Below are 22,634 nucleotides of genomic sequence, written 5' to 3' on the forward strand. Positions count from 1 at the left end.
CTTATCCTTAACACTGGTCTAAGTTATAAACTCATTTGGCTGTGCAATATATTTTGTCAATTACATTGGTGATTGTATATCATATACATTGGTCAGTGTACATCATTTATCAACATAATCTCAGTCCTGTTTGTAACCACATATGCTACAAATACTTAATGATGGAATGTTTGGTGGGGGATTAGCCTAGTTGTCCGATCCCAAGAAAAAATGCAGTTCATCATCAGTATTTTGACCGGTCCTAGTCGTATCCAGACGCATGATCCATAGCGCTTCTTGTCTTCTAAGGCGAAGTTCTCTGTTTCCTCCTCTTACTGTGGCTTGTACAGCGTCGATACCATAGAAGGTGAAGGATTTGGTCTCACCTTGTGATGGACATGAGGTCATATGTGTAGCCATAGGGTATCTCGGATCATTGGTAGCATATGCTCTAGCATGTTCTCTTATACGTTCTCTGAGTGCTCGGATCGTGCTCCCCACATACCTGCTCTTACAGGCACATTCGATAATGTACACAGTGTACTTTGTGTCACAGTTAATGTTAGTACTGATTTGGTATACTTTTGATCTATGATCCACAAATGTCTTGGTTCCATGTTTTGCCCATCTGCACATAGAGCACATACCGCATTTGAAAAAACCTTTAGATTTCTGAGTCAGCCAGTCACAAGTCTTTGTGTCTTTGGGTACAGTTGGGCTTAGTCTATTCTTTAAATTTCTTCCTCTACGAAAAGTTATTTGAGGGTGACTTCCTATTGCAGTTGTAAGGGTTTTGTCAGCACTCAGGATATTCCAGTGTTTCTGAAAGCTCTTTCGTATTACAGGACTTAGTTCGTTGAAGTCCGTGACTAGTCTCACCGGTTGTTCAGTTCTTACAGTTCCAGAGTTTTTGGGTGTTAAGGTCGACTCTCTGCTTACTTTCTTTATTCTTTTGTCCGCTTTGGAAATGACTTGGGGCTTGTAGCCTCTTTTGGAAAACCTGGATTGCATATCTTGTATGCAGGTTTCAAATTCTTGTTCCTCGCTACAGTTCCTTCTTGCTCTCACAAATTCCCCATAAAGGATACCATTTATCTGATGGATAGGATGACAGCTATTGCTATGAAGGATTGAGTTGCATGCTGTTGTTTTGCGGAATAACCTGCTATGTAGAGTTTCATTTTTTACGTATAGTTCTAAGTCTAAAAAAGAAACCTTAGAACTACTGATGTGTGTGGTGAATCGCATGTTCATGTCATTATCATTTAAATAGATACAGAATTCCGTAAGTGTAGTCTCAGTTCCTGACCATATTAGGATGCAATCGTCTATGTAGCGACCCCAGTAAATGATATAGTCAATCCATTTAGTGCCTCTAATGCTCCAGATCATGTCAGTTTCCAGAGTTCCCATGTAAATGTTAGCAAAAGAAGGGGAAAACCTTGAGCCCATGGCTACTCCCCTAGTTTGTCTGTACCATTGTTTGTCAAATACAAAAAAGTTTTGGTTTAATATAATATCCATCATTGTTACCAGCATTTTGGTGTGTTCCAGAAGTGTGATGGGTCTGGTGTTTAGTGCTCTAGTTACGGCCGCTAATCCAAGGTCTGGCTTGATGGAGGTATACAGGGAAACCACGTCAAGGGTCGCCATTATGAGTCCAGGTTGCCACGTTATGTCTGCTAGGATACTCAAGATATGCTTAGAGTCCTGAATATAGGACGGCAGGTACTTTACCAATGGATTCAGGAACTGATCCACGTATTGCGAAAGTCTTTCCGTTGGTCCCCCAATCCCGGACACAATTGGTCTTCCTGGTGGAAATGGAGCAGGTTTGTGGATTTTGGGGAGGGTGTATAGCCAAGGATAAGACGGACGTGTGACCTTTAAATACAAGTATTCCGCATCATTTATTAGGCCTGCATCCTTCCAGTCTCTCAGATGGTTGTTAATCAGTATTGTCAAAGGACCCATGGGATTGCCAAGAATTGCTTCATAACAGGAATTATCAGATAGTTGAGAGAGAATTTCTGTATTGTAATCTGTTTTATTCATTACCACTACGTTTCCCCCTTTATCAGCTTCTCGGATTACAAGGTCCTGGTTGTCACTCAAAGTTCTTAATGCTATTCTTTCTTCTCTGGTTAGATCGTCTCTTTTTACTGGTCGGTGATTAGAAATCTTAGTCTCATATTTATTGATGTCTTCTAACACAAGTTTATAGAAGATGTCGATGGTGTTGCCACTGGGCAAAGTGGGTGTCCATTTTGACTTGCTTTTTAGGCCACTATCTATAGTACTGTTAGTTTTTAGTTCTAACTCAGTTAACAAGTCATTGAAGGAATTGGGTGGATCATCAAAGTCCGTAATTGATAGTAACAAATGTGATGCCAAGACCTCTTGGATGCTGACGGGGTTGGTAGAGACCTCTACAGTATCATCGATGCCAATGGCATTATCCGTAGGTGTGTCCCAGAAATGTTTTCTCAATTTAAGTCCTCTAATATACTTGAACAGGTCAATTTTCATCCTACATGGGTCTCCTTGTTCAGTAGGGTTAAAACTAAGACCTTTGCTCAACAGTGAAATCATATGTTCATCCAGGTTTGTGGTTGAAAGGTTAATTACCTGTACATCCTGATCAGATGTATCGTTTACTTCTTGTTGCTGGATCGCAGTCTTTCTCTGTAGTCGTCTTTGTCCTCCTCTCTGACCTCTGCGGGTTTTGTGTAGGTTTGAGTAACCCTTGTGCGATTTGTTATTCTCATTCAGGACAATGAGAATAATTCCTTCAATGACTTGTTAACTGAGTTAGAACTAAAAACTAACAGTACTATAGATAGTGGCCTAAAAAGCAAGTCAAAATGGACACCCACTTTGCCCAGTGGCAACACCATCGACATCTTCTATAAACTTGTGTTAGAAGACATCAATAAATATGAGACTAAGATTTCTAATCACCGACCAGTAAAAAGAGACGATCTAACCAGAGAAGAAAGAATAGCATTAAGAACTTTGAGTGACAACCAGGACCTTGTAATCCGAGAAGCTGATAAAGGGGGAAACGTAGTGGTAATGAATAAAACAGATTACAATACAGAAATTCTCTCTCAACTATCTGATAATTCCTGTTATGAAGCAATTCTTGGCAATCCCATGGGTCCTTTGACAATACTGATTAACAACCATCTGAGAGACTGGAAGGATGCAGGCCTAATAAATGATGCGGAATACTTGTATTTAAAGGTCACACGTCCGTCTTATCCTTGGCTATACACCCTCCCCAAAATCCACAAACCTGCTCCATTTCCACCAGGAAGACCAATTGTGTCCGGGATTGGGGGACCAACGGAAAGACTTTCGCAATACGTGGATAAGTTCCTGAATCCATTGGTAAAGAACCTGCCGTCCTATATTCAGGACTCTAAGCATATCTTGAGTATCCTAGCAGACATAACGTGGCAACCTGGACTCATAATGGCGACCCTTGACGTGGTTTCCCTGTATACCTCCATCAAGCCAGACCTTGGATTAGCGGCCGTAACTAGAGCACTAAACACCAGACCCATCACACTTCTGGAACACACCAAAATGCTGGTAACAATGATGGATATTATATTAAACCAAAACTTTTTTGTATTTGACAAACAATGGTACAGACAAACTAGGGGAGTAGCCATGGGCTCAAGGTTTTCCCCTTCTTTTGCTAACATTTACATGGGAACTCTGGAAACTGACATGATCTGGAGCATTAGAGGCACTAAATGGATTGACTATATCATTTACTGGGGTCGCTACATAGACGATTGCATCCTAATATGGTCAGGAACTGAGACTACACTTACGGAATTCTGTATCTATTTAAATGATAATGACATGAACATGCGATTCACCACACACATCAGTAGTTCTAAGGTTTCTTTTTTAGACTTAGAACTATACGTAAAAAATGAAACTCTACATAGCAGGTTATTCCGCAAAACAACAGCATGCAACTCAATCCTTCATAGCAATAGCTGTCATCCTATCCATCAGATAAATGGTATCCCTTATGGGGAATTTGTGAGAGCAAGAAGGAACTGTAGCGAGGAACAAGAATTTGAAACCTGCATACAAGATATGCAATCCAGGTTTTCCAAAAGAGGCTACAAGCCCCAAGTCATTTCCAAAGCGGACAAAAGAATAAAGAAAGTAAGCAGAGAGTCGACCTTAACACCCAAAAACTCTGGAACTGTAAGAACTGAACAACCGGTGAGACTAGTCACGGACTTCAACGAACTAAGTCCTGTAATACGAAAGAGCTTTCAGAAACACTGGAATATCCTGAGTGCTGACAAAACCCTTACAACTGCAATAGGAAGTCACCCTCAAATAACTTTTCGTAGAGGAAGAAATTTAAAGAATAGACTAAGCCCAACTGTACCCAAAGACACAAAGACTTGTGACTGGCTGACTCAGAAATCTAAAGGTTTTTTCAAATGCGGTATGTGCTCTATGTGCAGATGGGCAAAACATGGAACCAAGACATTTGTGGATCATAGATCAAAAGTATACCAAATCAGTACTAACATTAACTGTGACACAAAGTACACTGTGTACATTATCGAATGTGCCTGTAAGAGCAGGTATGTGGGGAGCACGATCCGAGCACTCAGAGAACGTATAAGAGAACATGCTAGAGCATATGCTACCAATGATCCGAGATACCCTATGGCTACACATATGACCTCATGTCCATCACAAGGTGAGACCAAATCCTTCACCTTCTATGGTATCGACGCTGTACAAGCCACAGTAAGAGGAGGAAACAGAGAACTTCGCCTTAGAAGACAAGAAGCGCTATGGATCATGCGTCTGGATACGACTAGGACCGGTCAAAATACTGATGATGAACTGCATTTTTTCTTGGGATCGGACAACTAGGCTAATCCCCCACCAAACATTCCATCATTAAGTATTTGTAGCATATGTGGTTACAAACAGGACTGAGATTATGTTGATAAATGATGTACACTGACCAATGTATATGATATACAATCACCAATGTAATTGACAAAATATATTGCACAGCCAAATGAGTTTATAACTTAGACCAGTGTTAAGGATAAGACCAAACAAATTGAACACCACTATCGTTCCTCATAAATATTGGAACACCACGGATCCTTTTGATCTGAAGTTTCTATATCCTTTTCCTCCCAATTCTTGTAATGGGAGTTGTGGTTCTTAATTTCTGTCAGTATGTTTTAACTTCCAAGAATTCCTAACAACCCAGTTGGACCCAAACAGTGAACTTTTCTGCCCATTGGGTTCCACCTGTTCACTTTACAAATTAGGAGCTGCGAACATTTCCTTAAATATGTGCGTAAAAAACCGCCCTCCGTAATTTCAGGCTGTCTATATTCACTTACTTTTACTAAATCTGAGACTACGCCTCTTCTACCCGTCGATGTTTTCAACTGTTTTCACACTCTGAGACCCAATTTATGATACATGCAATATGCTATAATTGGATTACACGTTTAATTTTTACATGGTAATTTTCCTTAAAATCTAATTACTAGCAAAGGAATGAGTCGTCCATTACTTTCAACTTAATGGCAGGTAAAATTTGTTAAACCTCAATCCTTTGGGCAATAAAAAAGCCCAGGTTCCCATTACGGTTACTTTTGCGAGTAACTCTTCTTTTTTCTGCCAAATCTTTCAACCCTGAGCATTCTAGTTCTTTTTCGCGCGTTGCATAGAAAAGGGGCGGGAACAACTGATTTCGTTGTTCCCGCACTTGGCAACCGATACTGAAGCCGGAGGAGGCTTTATCACAGGCTGTACACGGGTAAGTTCCCTGACACCACAAGCGTAGACCTTTCTCCTGGTGAACATTTTCGCATTGGAGAAACCTCATTCTTGATATCCTTGTCCATTTAAACTTCCAGCCTGAATTCGGACAATTTGAATATTTTCCGCCGTGAACCTGAATAAGATTCTGTTTACTACGGCAACCGGACAAACCGACTGGTGCCGCTAATTCTGCAAAATTAATAAACCACCCGATTAGGACCGGGTCGGAAGTATCACCGGTTCCCCTGTGAGTTTTTCTGATAATTAGTGATTTATTTTTATTCACGCAATATAACGTTTTCAGAGAGTACAACTATAAATTCCTGCCTTTTTCCCTACTTACAGACCACCCGCCTTGATCAATCAGATCAGGTAATACCTCCACCCCTTTCTCTGTATTTCGTTCGCAGCCACCAACTGTGTATTTTCCCCCCCCTTTTTGTCACGAAGATTCTACTTATATGTAAATGGTCCCGCTAGAACTTAGTAACCAGCTAGGATTCAATTGAGTGACACGGCTAATGGTTTCACAATTACCATATGCTGAGAGATAAAAATAATGCTTCACACGATTAATGAAGGGAGAATCTCAGAAGGCTTAGAAAGGCTGATTTGTGGTGCTACTTCTGTCAGACATGTTTTTTTTGTACTTTAAAATACCGGCTAGGCAGTTAAAACAATATATGCCCCAAAATGCATGACTTATAATTCAATCCAACACAACCTGTTCCAATTAATGCCTAATTATTTCTTCATCAATAATGGCTACCTTTTTATTCGAATGTTGTCAATTGTTCTACTTACATGTTATGAGACTCTTTCAATTTAGAAGTATTAATTACTATCATTGACACTGCCAGTTAGTCTACGAGTTGCGATGAATCAGTATGATAATCTAAACTTAGTTATGAACTATGTTGCTGTTTTGAGCCTTCAAATGAACTGACATATGAAGTATACTACTTAGAAGATATATACCGAGTGAACTTTACCCCAAATAATGCGTTTATTTAATCTTATTTGTTCGGTTATGATTAATGTTCTAATTATAACGGCCAGTATAAATAAGTCACGTCACAGCACACGTTTTGTAGAGTCTTGTTAGTCCATCTTCAGATGCGCAGTATGTCACAACACAACAGGCTATCACACAAAATGTTGGAATCATTGAAAATATTAATAATAAAGTAGAATTCCGTTCGGTGATAACAGTCACCCTTTATCTTATTCCTACTCCTACCCTCTCTGTGTTGGTTTCCACTGCACCGGTGTCCCTTTCTCATTACACACACGTTGTAACTTCATAACATCACTTTGATTTCTATTATATCTTTTATAGCCCTGAAGAGTCACAGCCACATGCTGTGATGAAACACGTGTAGGCTAAAGTGATAAACACAGTGATTCCCAAGGGGTGAACACTGTTGACAATAAAACCATTTGAAAAACTTGCGATTGGTGGATTTTTCCCTGAAGAATGAATACTTGAATACAAAAACACCATTTTGATATGTTTAGTGTGCTCTGGATCGTTGTCCACTCTTAAAGGGATGTTTTAGAATTTTTTCAAAATATATGATTTTGGAAGAGGTGTTGGGCAGCGGCCAGGGCGCCCGACTCCGGACCAGGGGGTTCATGGTTTGATCCCCGGTGCCGGCGGCAGATTAGTCCAGTACCATGTGACTGTGGGCAATAGCTCGCTTAATCTTCCCGACGGCCCCCAGCGCCTTGACACCATCTGGTAATTGTGTGCTTTACAAATACTGGATTTCATTTAATTGAACAGCAAGCAGAAGTGTACTAGCTTAATGTCTCTTACTGACAGTGAGTAAAAGTGTAATATTATTATCAGCATCTCACTGGCAGCTATTCCAACCTATGAACTTAGCAGGGTCTGTAAGTCAGTAATTCTTGGATACTCTGCATTCACATGCCAAAAGTTACAGGTTAAAAAATGTTGTTAACCAAATGCCGAATGGTGAACATTGAAAATGAGAATTATTGAATGAAAAGTCCAAGTTGTTATACTAGTGCTGTTGGAGTTCTCATCTAAATTCACACATTTCTTTGTGATGACAAGCCTGTCACAATTTATTTGTAAACCTGGCAACAAATGGTAATGGCAGGCAGCTTTGTAGTCCCAAATCCCTATAAATATTAGATTGCTGCCTAATTGTTACATATGCAAAAACAACAGTTGAAGGGCAGAATGCAGAACAGTGTCCTACATTCACCCCAGTACGGAGATCTGGGCCTAAATCCATCGTTTTTTGGCTCACCATGCCATTCCAGTTTGAACCCAGCCATAAGCAAATCAGTCTTGAACCTGTGCCCTATGGGAACAGTCTAGCCCGAACTGCTGAGCCAGGTCCTCCCTGGACTGGAAACAATCACCTAGGACCGGTTTCGGGTTTTCAGCCCTCATCAGCCAGGATAGCTTGATTCCAGTGGCATGGAGAGCACGGGACTCACGTCTGAGCATACCTGTCCCACTCGGGATGACAAATGCAAAACAACAGTTGATGGACAGAATGCAGAACAATGTCCTACATTCACCCCTGTACAGAGATCTGGGCCTAAATCCATCGTTTTTTTGCTCACCATGCCATTCCAGTTTGAACCCAGCCATATGCAAATCAGTCTTGACCCTCTGCCCCATGGGAACAGTCCAGCCCCTCAACTGATCTGGGTTTAGTCCATCATCATTCTTTAGCTCACTCCACCACACCAGTTAAGACATGGCCATATGCAAATCAGTCTGACTCTGTGCCTCATGCGAACAGTCCAGCCCGAACTGCCAAGCCATGTCTTCCCTGGACCAGAAACAAGAATTCTGGGACCGGTTTCGGGTTCATTACCCTCATCAGCCAGGCTATCTTGAATCAAGTGGCAAAGTGAGCAAGGAACCCGCGTCTGGGCATACCCTGCCAACTTAGGGCGAACAAAGCGATACCAAAGGGGGATGATGGACAGAGCATTTGAGCAAATCAAACACTCAACCCCAGTCTACTGATCTGGGTTTAATCGCTTTGTTCGCTCTAAGTTGGCAGGTTATACCCAGACGTGGGTCCCTTGTTCACTTTGCCACTGGATTCAAGATAGCCTGGCTGATGAGGGTTATGAACCCGAAACCAGTCCCAGGATGCTTGTTTCCAGTCCAGGGAATTCATGGCTTGGCAGTTCGGGCTGGACTGTTCACATGAGGCACAGGGGCAGACTGATTTGCATATGGCCATGTCCGAACTGAGGTGGTGGAGTGAGCTAAAGAATGATGATGGATTAAACCCAGAACAGTTGATTGGGGTGAGTGTTTGATTTGCTCAAATGCTCCGTCCATCATCCCCCTTTGGTATGGCGTAATTGTTACATATAACATACCAGAACATTTCAGGCTCCCTTTCAGTTGTATAATTGTGCATGCCACTACTGTTGAGAGAAAAGGATCATTTTCAGGTAGATTAAATAATTTTCAGTTATTTATATAATGCACTTTATAATGAATGTCATGCTGACCAAACCAACCTGAAGTCTTAGTTAAGAAAGAAGACAGGTCTCAGTAAACTAAAAATATATCTAAGGCACCTACTCAAAGCCTTGTGTAGTCCTAAGTAAAACATTTCTCAAAAAGTGAGCGTTTCATGTAACAATCTAGAAATATGTTTGGCACTAAGGGATAAAGATAGGTACAGACAGCCTAGACAAATTCAGATAAAGCCTTGTAAGTGAAGTCTTTAAAAAGGCTGATTAAGTTTCAATGCAATCGTGTGTGTTTTGGGGCCCACTCTTTAATTCAGCCATACCCTTAGATAGAGATAGGAATCCACCTGATTGATTTTGTTTTCCCCAAGCTTCCAGCCAAATGTACATTACTTCTAATTGTTGGGTTCATGCCCCTCTGGAGTACCCATGGGCCCCACAGCTCTGAGAGGGGCCTCTACTGGTCTTCCGCTAGTGGGCTTGCCATTGGCACCAGTCAGGCCCTGGAGATCCAGTAACGGATCCAGAGCTGCACCAGTCGACCAACCTTGACCTTCCCCAGCACCTGCTCAGGTGCCGGCGCCACCGATGCACAGCTGTGCCACAGCCTTTATCATCATTCCTGACTGATTCTAAACAAGATTGGCATTGTCTGATGACTGATCCGGTGCCAACCGGAGGCAGACTACACATAACTGCTCCAATACCTTATTCCTACAACATGCCTGGATTGGGTGATGATTGGGAGGGGTCTATGGACCTTTATGGTTACCAGCTCTTAGAAGATCCAGAGAACACCTGGTGTGAGATTCTTGCAGATGGGAATTGACTGGACACCTCCCCAGACACTGGCCTGGTCTCTCCTCTTGCCGTGGCTATGGAGGAGAATGCCTCTTTTGTAATACTGGTGCAGAGCGCAGCTTTCATACAGACCAATTTCATTCTTAAACTTAGAAGCTAAATTATTGGATAAAGTGTTGGCGAATTGGCTGATACTCAATCTCACTAATCTGATTCACTGGGATCAATCTGGCTTAATGCTGAGCAGAGCGCCACGCCACGATATACGCCAGGCACCCAATGCGATTGCAGTTGAGTATCGGCTGGGCCAACTCGCTGCTCTGCTCACGGATATCGCTTAAGCATTCAACTCTGTTAGTTAGACACGTATGTGTATATTGCTGAAACATCTAAATATGGGCCCCGAATTCATTGCCCATGTACGATTACACAGCTCTCACAGCCTCAATTTGGGTGGCTTGCGCAATGTCCCATTAGGTTAAGGTACTAGGCAGCGTTGCTCCCTTTCCCCCCTTCAATTCGTGCTTGCTATAGAACCATTAGCTACATGGATGGGGTGTGATGCCTTAGTGCTGGGCTTTGAGTGGTTGCCAGAGATATCGGACTGTATTTCCACTATGCAGACAATATCCTTTTCTTCTTCACAAACCACCATAGAACTGTCCCAAGACTCCTTCAAAATATGCACATTTTGGCAAAGACATCAGGCTCCCACATGAATAGATCGAAATCCTCTGTGTGGGCTATTAAGGAGTCCCTTGGGAATGGACTCTGGCTAGAATAACTAACAATAGCAACTGACGGTCTACAATATCTGGGCGTATATCTGTCTTGACACACACTCAGTCTCCTGAGTCCGAAATGTAGGTGCCCTGACAGATCGGGTTAAAGCAGAGGTGCGCTCATGGTCAAATCTCGCTCTGTCAATTTACGAAAGATCTCCCATCTTTAAGATGGTATCCCTTCCTTGCCTAGCATATCAATTTCAATCTCACCCAATTTTATTGACATGGCTTCACCAAATCAATACAATACTGGGCCAGTTCTTATGGGGAGGAAGCACATAACTATTAGCACATAGCACCAGCTTCTAATCTGCGTTCTGTGGTTGAATAGGTGCCGATGTACTGTCATATCATGCAGCAGCGCATTTACAGATTCTAAACAAGCAGTGGTATGGCTATAGAGATGACCCAGCGCTTAGAGTTGAACAATGGATCATGGAAGATCCATCTCTTTATGCATATTTATATAATAGATCAGACCCCTCAAATCTTTCCCGCGACAAGGTTGGTGATCCTGGTTTGGCGATAGTCTCTCCGCCGGATGGGCTGGTGGAACTGTTCACAAGAGAAACCCCACTGTGGTCAAATCGCCTACTCCTCCAGGTGGTGGAGCTTCAGGGGTTCATTCAATGGGACCAAATCTCCTCCGTCGGTGACGTGATGAAGGGCCCTGTCATTGAATCGTTTCATGAACATCGAGTAGAATTCTCCATGCCCCACACACAGATTTATAAATATTTACTACTAAGACATGCTCTATACCCATATATTAGAGACCTAACCACCATCCCCTTGGAAGGCAAAATCCTGATGTGTGACCTTGGAGGTCTCAAAATCTCAAAAATATATCAATCGCTGATCGCGAATAATCCTAGTACCTTAGAGGCTTTTCGGGCATCATGGGCAACAAACGTGGGCCCAATTGAAGACGATGATTGGACTGAGGCACTTGAATCACCCAGGGGGCAGCGATCTCCATTTGTGTAAGACTTATACAATTTAAATATCTTCATAGGGTGTACTATACCAGGTACAGACTATGGAGAACAGGGCTGGTTACCTCTCCACAGTGCCTCCGCTGCCAACATGATGAAGGCACAGTCCTACATATGATATGGACCTGTTTGGCCCTGGACCGCTTCTGGTGAGGCGTATTAAATTGCCTGATGGATGTTTTGGGATGGGACATTCCTAGATCTCCCAAACTTATATTACTGCGCTGCACCGAGAAAATAGGGGGGGACAGATATAAGCAACACTTACTCTTCCTGGGCCTAACATTAGGCAAGCGTGATGTTGCAAGACTATGGAGAGCAGACACTCCACCCGCTTAGGTATATGGAGGAAGGGGAAAGACTTCAATATAGGCTTAGAGCTCCCAATTTTTACGGCTGGAGGTTGCCCACAAAGGCACAATAAAATATAGCAAAGATAGGCCGATTAACGTGCCTTACCACTGGAACCACACACTACACCGGAGCAAAGATTAGACGATGAAATCAGATCATTCCAGCACACACAATGGGTATACAATACAGGACAGGGCCCAAAATTAAAGGGACAAGAGGACGGAAACAATGGGTCTCGATGCACAATGTTTTATGTTGGTTAATTGCAGTTTATTTTAATTTCTCCATATGTATAGCAGCTACAACCAGTGAAAATGCCAGAACCTGTAATGTCTTATGCAATCGATATGTATGTCATCATGTTTCCATATTAAGCCGGCATATACTAAAACTCAATAAAATTTGTTCTGGAAAAAAAAAAAAAACATGGGGTGCGTGGCTTGATGCGTCAATATGGCAGTCGCACTCCGAGTGCTCCGGACCCCTCCGTTATCAGCCTCCATCTGCAGTGATCCCCGGTGCAATGTGGGCGGGTGAGATGCTGTGACGACCTCCCGCTGCCAACTGCCGTCCGCCGGAGGCTTTTGGTGGCGTGTTTCCGTGCTGGAGAACTGGTTTAGTAGACTTGAGGAGGGCAGCTGCTCACAGGATGGTGGTCCTGGCCCAGCCGTGAGAGAGCAGTGCCCGGCAGGCCGCAGGGCAGTGAGCTGCAGAGAGGGCAGCAAGGCCACATGAGAGGACTTCCCCTACACACTGACAGTGCCTTTATTGGCTCTGCCACAAAACAGTTTCTGGTGAGTTCTGCAGCCCCGGTCAAGAGCGCACATCGGCTTGAGGTTTTGGGAGGGCCCCACCACCTCAGGACCAGCGTGACCAGTGGGAGGCTGGGTGGCTGCTGCGTTTGCCGCACCCGCACCGATTGGCAAGCCCACTGCTGCACACTGATACTGCCTCACCACCACAGCGGAGCGGGACAAGCTCCCGGAACAGACAGAGGATTGCTTGGTGGTGGGCCCCCTGTTCATAGTGTGGAATGACGACCTCACGACCTGGTTCTCCTGGTGCCTGCTGGCTTCCCTGAACACTTTGCCTGATTGGGAGCCGCGGCTGGGCAGAGGCCTGTGAGACACTCTTTGCATCCCTTCCCCACTTGTTGTCACATACAGCTGCTCCTTTCTCCACCTGTGTAGGAAAGAGTAGGGTGGCAGGTGCTCCGGTATTGCTGAGGCCTGGAGTGTGCCCCTAACCTGGATGGGCCCTGGGCCAGGAGGCTCTGACAGGTGGAGTAGTGGCCGTTCTTCCTTCCCCTACCTGCGCATACCACAGTTCTGAGTTGAACACATTACCCTGGAGGCGTCTAACAAGACACCACCTCCTGGCTAGGGAGGCCTCTTAAACTGCTGACGGGGGCCTCGACCGCTTCTCTCATGTACTGGCCCACTGCAAGGTGGTCTTGGGGCTGCGGTCGTCTTTGACTCCTGTGGAACTGACTTGCGGTTATTGGTCTCACTAATCTGACACAGACAGCTAGAGGACTGCTAACCATACTGCGCTATGGTGGGGCCCAGAGAGCTCTGGACTAGTCTACTCCTACACTCCCTGTGAGAAAAGTGGAAGGATAGACCTGCAAAACCTCCCACTTTCCAGCCACCTACTGATCAGTACACAACTAGAGCCACCCCAGCCGAGGGAGAGGCACCAGACAAATGCACTACAATTAAAGGGGATTAGAGATAATTCTTTAAGCCATCCATACTTCACAAGCCATTGTCGAAAACAAGATTGGGGAGGTCCGAATCGATGTGGCACTCCTCCATCAAGCCACCAGCTGCATTGCTATAGCAGAAGGACGCATATCCACAGTGGAGTGTGAAGTCACGGACCACAAAGCAAAAGTGGTGTGCCTTCTCACCCACACGGGGAGCTCCACCACTGTGCTGAAGACGCGGAGAACAGATCTAGTCGTAATAACTTCCGCTTAGTGGGGTTCCCAGAGGACGTCGAAGGCTGCGACCCAGCCAAGATTTTGAAGGACTGGCTTCAATCTTTGATGCCTAAAGGAAAACTCTCACCCTGGTTTGTAGTGGAACGGGCACACTGCTCATTAGCCCCTACACCCCTCCAGGTGCCCAAAGAAAGCCAATGATCGCACACTTTCTCAAATTCAAAGATAGGTTCTCCATTCTGAGGGAAGCTAGGGCCCACACTATCACAATTCCAAAATTCTGCTCTTTCCTTACTGCGCACAGGAATTTCAAGCGAAACGCAGATCCTATGAGGCCGTTAAACAGCAGCTCAGAGACCTTCAATTGTCCTACATTCTTTTATTCCCTCCACACTTCAAAATCCTTCATGAGGGTTAGTCGTATTTCTTCGAAACCCCACAATCTGCCTGAGACTGACTTGCAGAAGAAAAACTGTTGTTTGACCAGCGGGTACCCTCACCCTCCTCTCCTCGTAACTCGCAGTCTAATGGCAACAGATGACCGGCTGCCAAAAAAGAGACTGGACCCGCTGTCGCCCACGGCGACGTGCGGCGGAACCACATCACACTCCCCGCAATCCAAAGCCTCTGCAATTCAGCACCCAACTGGATTGAAATCCTCTGTCACATACATCATGGAATAACATGAGTAGTCTGAATCTGAAGAAAGTCTGAGCCGCACTCCCGACCGCACCGATTATATGACGTACCTTGGACTCATGGTTGAGGGACTGGCAAACAGAGAACTTTAAGTATTATCGCTGCAAGCTTCAAAAAGTCCTTGTATAGGTACGAGGGATTTACCGCTTTGATCCTAATATTTGGAGGGGTCCACCATACCATGCCTGATAAGAGGGGTTCCTTTTAATTACTTTCTCCTTTGTTTACTCCCAGTGTGGACACCTGGGAGATAGATGCTTCTTAAAGGGAACTATGGGGAGGGGGTAGTTGGGTGGACAAGGGGTTGCACGCCGTAAGTGTACTTGTTACTTTTTTATTGCTTGTTTGTGCATTTTTCCTTTTTAGGTTGTTGCAGTGGTTTGATATTATGTAAGTGGCAATAGGTCCCAAGTACCTTACTGCCCTCGCCATTGATGCTAAATCCTTCTTAGCACGTGTCCCATGGACTTACGACTTAAGCCGCTGTCACCAAATGCCCCGCCATGACTCCATGTAGTGTTATGTCTTAGATCGTTATTGGTCTCTTCAACAATATCAAGTATTCTGCGGTGTTGCAATACACCCAGCCCTTTCTTGCCTTTGTCTTAATGCTCCAGGATACACGCCTTCTGGGACCAAGTTCCCATTTCTTGTAAGACAATGCTTTGACAGCGTCTATTATGCTGGGTTTACTAGGGGAGACCGAGGTGTAGCCGTCCTCTAAGGCACCCCCTTGCCATGGTGGTGTTTCATGTCTATTCTTACCCTCAAGGCCGGTACCTTGTACTCACAGGCTCTCTGGAGGACCATTCATTGAACCTTCTACTCATATATGCTCCTCCAGTGGGTTTAGATTCCTTCCTGTCCACCCTCCTTGACTTTGTAGCTGGGCTCCCATCTGGCCTTACCCTTATAGGTGGAGACTTCAATGCAGTCCTCGATCCGTCATTGGCTATTACGGGCACTATTTCCGAGCACCAGAATACATGAGCCCTATCATTGCTAAAATGGGCAAATACGCGGAGTCTGTGTGATGTAGGGAGGGTTTAGAACCCCAGACAATCTTAGTACACACATGTCAGCCGCACACCATACACATGCACAAATTGACTTGATCTTTTTGCTGGCTCCAGGTGTTCTCCTAGTTTTATACATTAAGATACTCCCTCCGGGAATCTCCGACCACACTCCATTACTGCTACAACTTAGGTGACCCCACGTCGCACTGCAGTCCTATATGGCAGCTTAATGCCTGGTATCTCTAGGATAAGACGTATGTTCGGGCAATAGGTAAGGAAGTCCAGCAATACTTCCATCTCAATGCTGGGTCGGTACAGTCACAGGTACTCTTTGGGGGTGATGTAAGGCCACCCTCCAGGGTCAGGCCAAGAACATCGCTAGACAAGCCAAGCAACAGCGCCACCTTCAGGTGACCCGACTAGAAATGAAGGTGTTACACCTGGGAGAGTGTTTGGCCAGAGGTCCTGAAGATGATAACTTAGACAGCTAGCGCTGAGTTGTGAGGAGATCAAACTCCTATCTCTTAAAGTGGCAAAGCTGCTTTGATGGGCGTCCACAGCGCAGGTTTATGGGTGGGGAGACAAAAAAGGGAAACTACTTTACTGGCTGGGGTCGCAAACTTAGCTAGCAGAGTTATCCCAGAAATATTGGATGGTGCAGGCTGCGCCCACCGTACCTTCCCCAGCATTGGGCAAGCATTAGCATACTACTATTCGTCTCTCTAGGCAGCTACCCAGCGCGCTATGGGTGAGATGGAGACGCCTCTCCTTGATGAAGTGCCACTGCCACTGCTGTCATGGGCTGAGCATCGTGCATTGGTTTAGGCCATCACACTGGAAGAGGTGGATGAGGGTATATCTTCAATGGCGGATGACAAAACACCCGGGCCAGATGTGTACCCTACTGAGTTTTATATTAAATACGGGATGTCCTTGCCCCACTTCCTAGACATGTATACGGAGGCTATCGAACTCGGTTCCTTTCCCATAGAGATTTACTTGGCCATGTGCTGATTACCATCCTATCTCCCTCATTAACAGGTAAGTGAAAATCTGTGCAATGATTCTTGCTAAGCGCCTCAGGCAGGTCCTCTGGTCCCTTATTCATCCTGACCAGTGTAGCTTCACACCCAGAAGGAGCTTGGGATACTTTTTCCGGCGTCTCCATGTCGCACTTGCTCATCACTACCTCCTACGGCATTCCCTTGCTCTTCTTTCAGTCGACTTTGCGAAAGCGTTTGATACTGTTGATTTGGGGGTACTTGACGTAGGTGCTTGACCAGGCAGGCTTTGGACCCCGGTTCCACAATCTGGTAAATAAGCTTTATTCGGATCCCACTGCCAGAGTTCCGGTTAATGGTGAGGTCTCTGAGCAGATTTGCGGGTGGGAATGGAGCTGTGGCCATGAAGACCGTATTGCCTTATAGTTATACGTGGACAATGTTCTGCTATACTTGGCTGACCTAGCATCTAGTGGCCCTCGGTGTCTCCGAATCCTGCAATTTTTTGCAGAGGCATCAGGATTAACCGTCAACACAGCGAAATCGGGGCTGGTCCCCCTGGTACTCTTGCGCGATTGTGTGGTTAAGCAGACAACTATTCCTATTCATCACCTCAGCTTTAAGTACCAAGGCATCATGGTGGCTTTGATTTCCCAATTAGCACGGTCACTTAATATTATCCTGCTCACTCGCAAAAGCAGGGAAGATCTGAAGCGATGACAATTGCTCCCATTGAGTCTAATGGAGAGGATAGCGTTATACAAAATGATGATACTACCATGCTTCCTCAGGGGTGTGGAATTAAAAAAAATATCTACTTGTCCATGGGGCAGGTTGCTTCATAAATATGCTTCTTATGTAACAAAATCCACTTGTCCCTTTGGTGCCATGTAGTGCGGTGACAAATTAGGCAGCAATTTCATTATATAAGAGCTCTGATATAGCCTCCTTGATTATGCCAGTGCTCATACCATAGTAGTGTTTGAATACTTGCAATCCCCTTATGTTGCCACGCTTTCGCAGATCTACATACTGGGGCTGAAGGTAAGCAATAGTTCCAGGTTTGGAATGCCCTTTTGCGTCTGTGCAAACCTACTAACTTGTTTTTTTAGAGGTTTCCAACAACTTGTCTCTAATATTTTCCCATACTGAGAAATGTTGGAAATCTACTCCTGACAATGGCAGACATAAACCTTCTTCAAGAGTTGGGAGAAAAGTGGTTGTAGGGAAAGTGAACTTGCAAGCACTCAGATTTTGACATGAGCAAATCTACACATGCACATTTGCTCATGATAAAATTGATAAAATGCAGTTCACAAATATTTTCTAGGAGAACTATTTCTTGTCCTACTTCTGTAAATTATTCGAAATTAACAAAAGCTGTATATCTGCACTTAATGCAAGTATATATACCATAGGTGCACTTTTGAGTCTTTCTTTAATAATTGTGCCCCTAATTTGGTCTGGCATAGACCACGAACATTTGCATTGATTCAAAGTCTCTCTCTCTCTCTCTGTATCGGCTGACTCCACTGTCACACATTCTGCTCCTTCAGAAGGAGCATATCAGCAAACAAAGTAGTTAAGTTCAGTGGCAATAACTACTGTGGCCCTGTGTGCTTTCTGAGACCAAAAACTATTATTGCTTTTGCCAATGGTGAGGTCCTGGCAGCTCCTACACTAATAAAGTTTTACAAAAACCATTCCAAACCAATTCACACATTGACAAAAATAAAAAGCTGATCACCATTTTCAGACCTGCTGGCTTTGCCATTGCATGTTTATTTTTGTTTCCCATACCTTATTTAAACTGGTTACACTGATTTTCCATTATGAATATTTGTGGGAAATACTAGCATTTATCATCACATTACTAAATGATGCTGCAAAGAAGTGGTACCTGAACTTTTACAGTAGTTTAGTGAAATGTTTTTTTCCTTCTTTCATTTTTTTATGAACATTTCATTTTGAAAGCAAAGAATCATCAATCTTGCTTTCAAGCTTCTTCAAATATCTGCTTCAAACCTCCTGTTGCTAAACTTTGAAAACATGTGTGCACATTTTTATACTGGAGTCACTGTCAGTAGTGCAGTCAGAGCTTACATTTACTTAGAGCGCTTACCCTAATAATAAAAGCTTTCAATTAATCAACCATAAATACAATTTTTAACAGCATTAGAATATAGACAACAATATTACCTTAACTGCAGACAGTGCACTTCCCTGATCCATAATGTGGTACTGCAATCTGGCATTCGAAGGGTTTGTACTGCAGGGGGTGGGCCTACTTGTCCCAAGGACAAAATACACAATGAAACTTGTTACCCTTGAGCTTAAACAATATGTCCTGGGCGTTGGACTATAGGAATTCCACATCTCTGCTTCCTGTATCTCCTATCAAATTTTCCACACCGGATCCCCCACTGCTGTTTTCATGAGATGAACTCAGTGACAATATTATTCCTCGATTAGCATTCAAGACCTGGCAATGCGCTCCCTACTATAGTGGTATGGGAGCATCCAATCTGTTTCTCTGTTACCTGGCATCACAATTGTTAGTGATCAATGAATGGATGGGTGGAGGGTGGTCTGACCCAGCCTACAAGGTAGAGCTCAGCAACATGGATTTCCCCAGATTTCTCAAACTGCTATACGGGGACACAGTTCCTTCTACGCTCCACAAGATTACCCGGTTGGTTTTTTAAGGTTGAAGAGCAGCCCACAAACACACAGGGTGGTGTTCCAAGCTCACGCAACAAACTCTGTTGTGGCAGGGCAGGTGGCTGACAGAGAGAGTGTCACTGGAGGGTTTGAACCGCTGGGATGCCATCGGCATTACGCTTCTGGGGGACCTCTGGAAGGGATCCACACATTGTCTCTTTTCATGATCTAAAGCAAACCTACTCCCCATCAGTGGACCTGTTCCACAAGTATCTGCAACTTCAACATGCCCTTAGGGTGCATGGGCCCCCAGACATGCAGATCCCAGAATTTAGCCTAGTGGAGGCAAAGACCTTGATGAGAGCTCTATGTAAGGGGGAGTCTCCCACATATACTGCACACTTATCATCAACGTCCCGGACACCTCACCAACACTCAGAGTGCGTTCGGAGGGGTGGCTTGGGCGGTTGGAAGATGCAGACTGGAGGGACTCATTAATGTCCCCTCAAGTGGTATTAACCATGTCATCCTACCTGCGCTTGGTGCAGACATATTATCTACAATGTGCTTACTTAACCCATGACAGACCTAATAGGGCTAACTTGCTGTCCAGCTCCTCCTGCTTTCGCTGCTCCCACACACCTGCTGATTTTTTTCATATGACGTGATCCTGTTACTTCATACAGGGTACTGGAGAAGAATCATTGCTGAGCTTTCCAGGTTGGTGGGTCTAGAGATTGAACTTTCCCCGTTAATGGTTGTTGTATTCATTATTTATTCATATGGCATGTACATATTTACATCAATGGTACTGCTGGGGGTGATGGAGGGGGTCGGGGAAGCAGGTGAGACCGGGCATTACTGGGTACAGTCTTACTGGCGGCCAGCCAGGACATGACAGCCCATTGGAATGCGTCCATGCTTTCTGCACTGGCACAGTGGAGGAGGATGGTGGACTGGTGGGCCCAGCAGGAGAAGCCTGTTTAGGAAGCACGAGGTTGCCCAGCCAAGTATGCTAAATATGGAGCCAATGATTTGGAGGTGTGGCTATGGACCTGCTTTAACAGTACTGCAGAAAAGAATGTGTTTACAGCAAGGGACTATTCCTGCTAGAATGTTTTTTACCCCTGTGGAGACCTGTACTGACTGCACTGCAACTTGTTCTGAGGTAATGAAAACAATAAAAGCATGTTTATAAAAAAACATACATAAGTTACATCAAGTTTCTTTTACATACATGAACGGAATGGCGTCAGATTGAAATTGTTTAGCAAGTCCTCTTAACCCACGTCCCGCATAGACGAGACCTATTAGTTTTCCAATCCTTGTTATTCTGAACAGCTTTTCGAATGCCCCAAAGTCAAATGGTACCAGTGTTTGACGGATTGTCTTTTTTCTTGCAGGTGGTTGTCTGGAGTGATCCTAACAGGGCTGATGCCAGTGAAGGCAATGCATTGGGATCAATTAAGCCCGCTTCTTCGATGCTTGATGTAGGAGATGCAGCCACTGCTGTCAGTGTAAGCCCTGTGCTTACCTCAAATAAAAGGTACCGCATTTCCGTAGTAATTTCTATTTTATTTCAGGATTTGTTTATGTTTTACTAAAATGCCACTTCAACACAATCTTCAAAAGCATTTCTAAAGTTCAACAACATTGGCACAGTTTCTAGTGGTCGCACACAAATTTATTCTAAAGAAAGTGACCCTAAGTGATGTATGCCTCCTATCTGAACGTCCCTGTTCTTGGATTCGTCCTCTAGCTAGCCCACAGCCAAAATTCCATCAGCCAAATGTGTGCTTCTGTAGTCCTAACCGACAAGGTGGCCTTTGAAGTGCAAGGAAAGTTTTGCTAACTGCAGTGCCTGGACCTCCAGTTTACCTAATGGGATTACCCTCTAAAGTGTTACCTTGAGCACACCTGGGGAGTCTGATGCTCTTAGTCTGGCCTGCCAGCCTTTCTTTATGGGCAAACACCTTCTTGGATTAAGAGTCCGGCTGTCCAAGTACACTAACCCACCCAGAGGGTTGGAACTATTTGTTTGCCAAGCATTTTACCAACTTTGTGATCATTTTTTTCTCTCACCCACAGAGCCTAGGACAGTGGTGGTCAAAGGGATTAAGGTGTGTGTTAAATCTCCCCAGGGTCATTTGTCAGTGATTTGGAGAGTGTGAGTGACCTGCCAAACAATCTGCTGCAGAGCCTGTCCTGGTCCTGTTGGGACTCTCCTGCTCTAGGAAGGGGTCCCCCCCATAGCATACCCTAGTTATGGCTCATCAGTACTCCCAAATTCTTCATAGACTGCCACTCACTCTCAAGCAAATTCTCGTTTCAGATAGTACTTTCAATTATCCCCACAGGCTCTTGATCAGTCACACTTATTCCATACGTAGAGCAACTTCCAGATTGAGGATGAGTTTGTAAAGTGTTATCTCAAAATAAAAAAATTGTAATACTTGTTTTAAAAAAAATAATAACTTTATTGTGGCTTTACAATATGCTGCTCAAGATGGCCCAGTATAGCAAAACATGTATTGTCTCTAACACTGGCATAAGGGTACAAATGGGAAATTTGTAGTACATGATAATCAGAACATTTGCTAACTAAGAAAACCCAATCACTTCACCTGGAATGTTGCACAAAAGGAGACCATAGCAGATCTACGGTAGTCCACAGTCTAATACATGGATGCTGCAGCTGCGTAATAGTGGGAGTTGTACAATGCCCTGGTAAGGGCCCACTCAATTGGCTTAGACCAGCAGGCGAGAGATGGTAAGCAAGGAGTCAGGGGATGAGGGAGGGCTCCTGAGTATCAGAAGTGGGTGATGGGCAGTGTGGGATTGCTGTGCCGTCGGGTTCAAGTGACTGGTTACTCATACGGTTCATCCATTCCTATTCCAGTGACTGTGGAGTTCGAAAGACGGGTCCAAGGGGACTGTCATCTTTATCTCCGTGTTGCACCAGACCTAGTATCAAGGCATCATATAGGGATGTGATTGTCTGTCCTTGCCTCTGGTCTCTGTGGAGGGCCTTACTCTCCGCTTCTGCCCAAAAAAGTACATTCGCTCTCCAGCCAGCCTCA

General features: G+C 44.5%; 1 protein-coding gene across 6 annotated transcripts in view; it reads left to right on the forward strand.

Moving 5' to 3' along the window:
• The window catches only part of ELP2 (elongator acetyltransferase complex subunit 2), a 1,268,509-nt gene that overhangs the window by 1,114,648 nt on the left and 131,227 nt on the right, over positions 1–22,634 (forward strand). For all 6 annotated transcript variants that reach the window (XM_086965323.1, XM_086965328.1, XM_086965324.1 and 3 more), the window contains exon 21: positions 20,958–21,100. In XM_086965323.1, coding sequence (XP_086821449.1) covers positions 20,958–21,100 — 143 coding nt within the window. The remainder of the gene's footprint in view (positions 1–20,957; positions 21,101–22,634) is intronic.

This window comes from Lissotriton vulgaris, chromosome 4_1 (genome assembly GCF_964263255.1).
Source record: "Lissotriton vulgaris chromosome 4_1, aLisVul1.2, whole genome shotgun sequence".
Lineage (NCBI taxonomy): Eukaryota > Metazoa > Chordata > Amphibia > Caudata > Salamandridae > Lissotriton > Lissotriton vulgaris.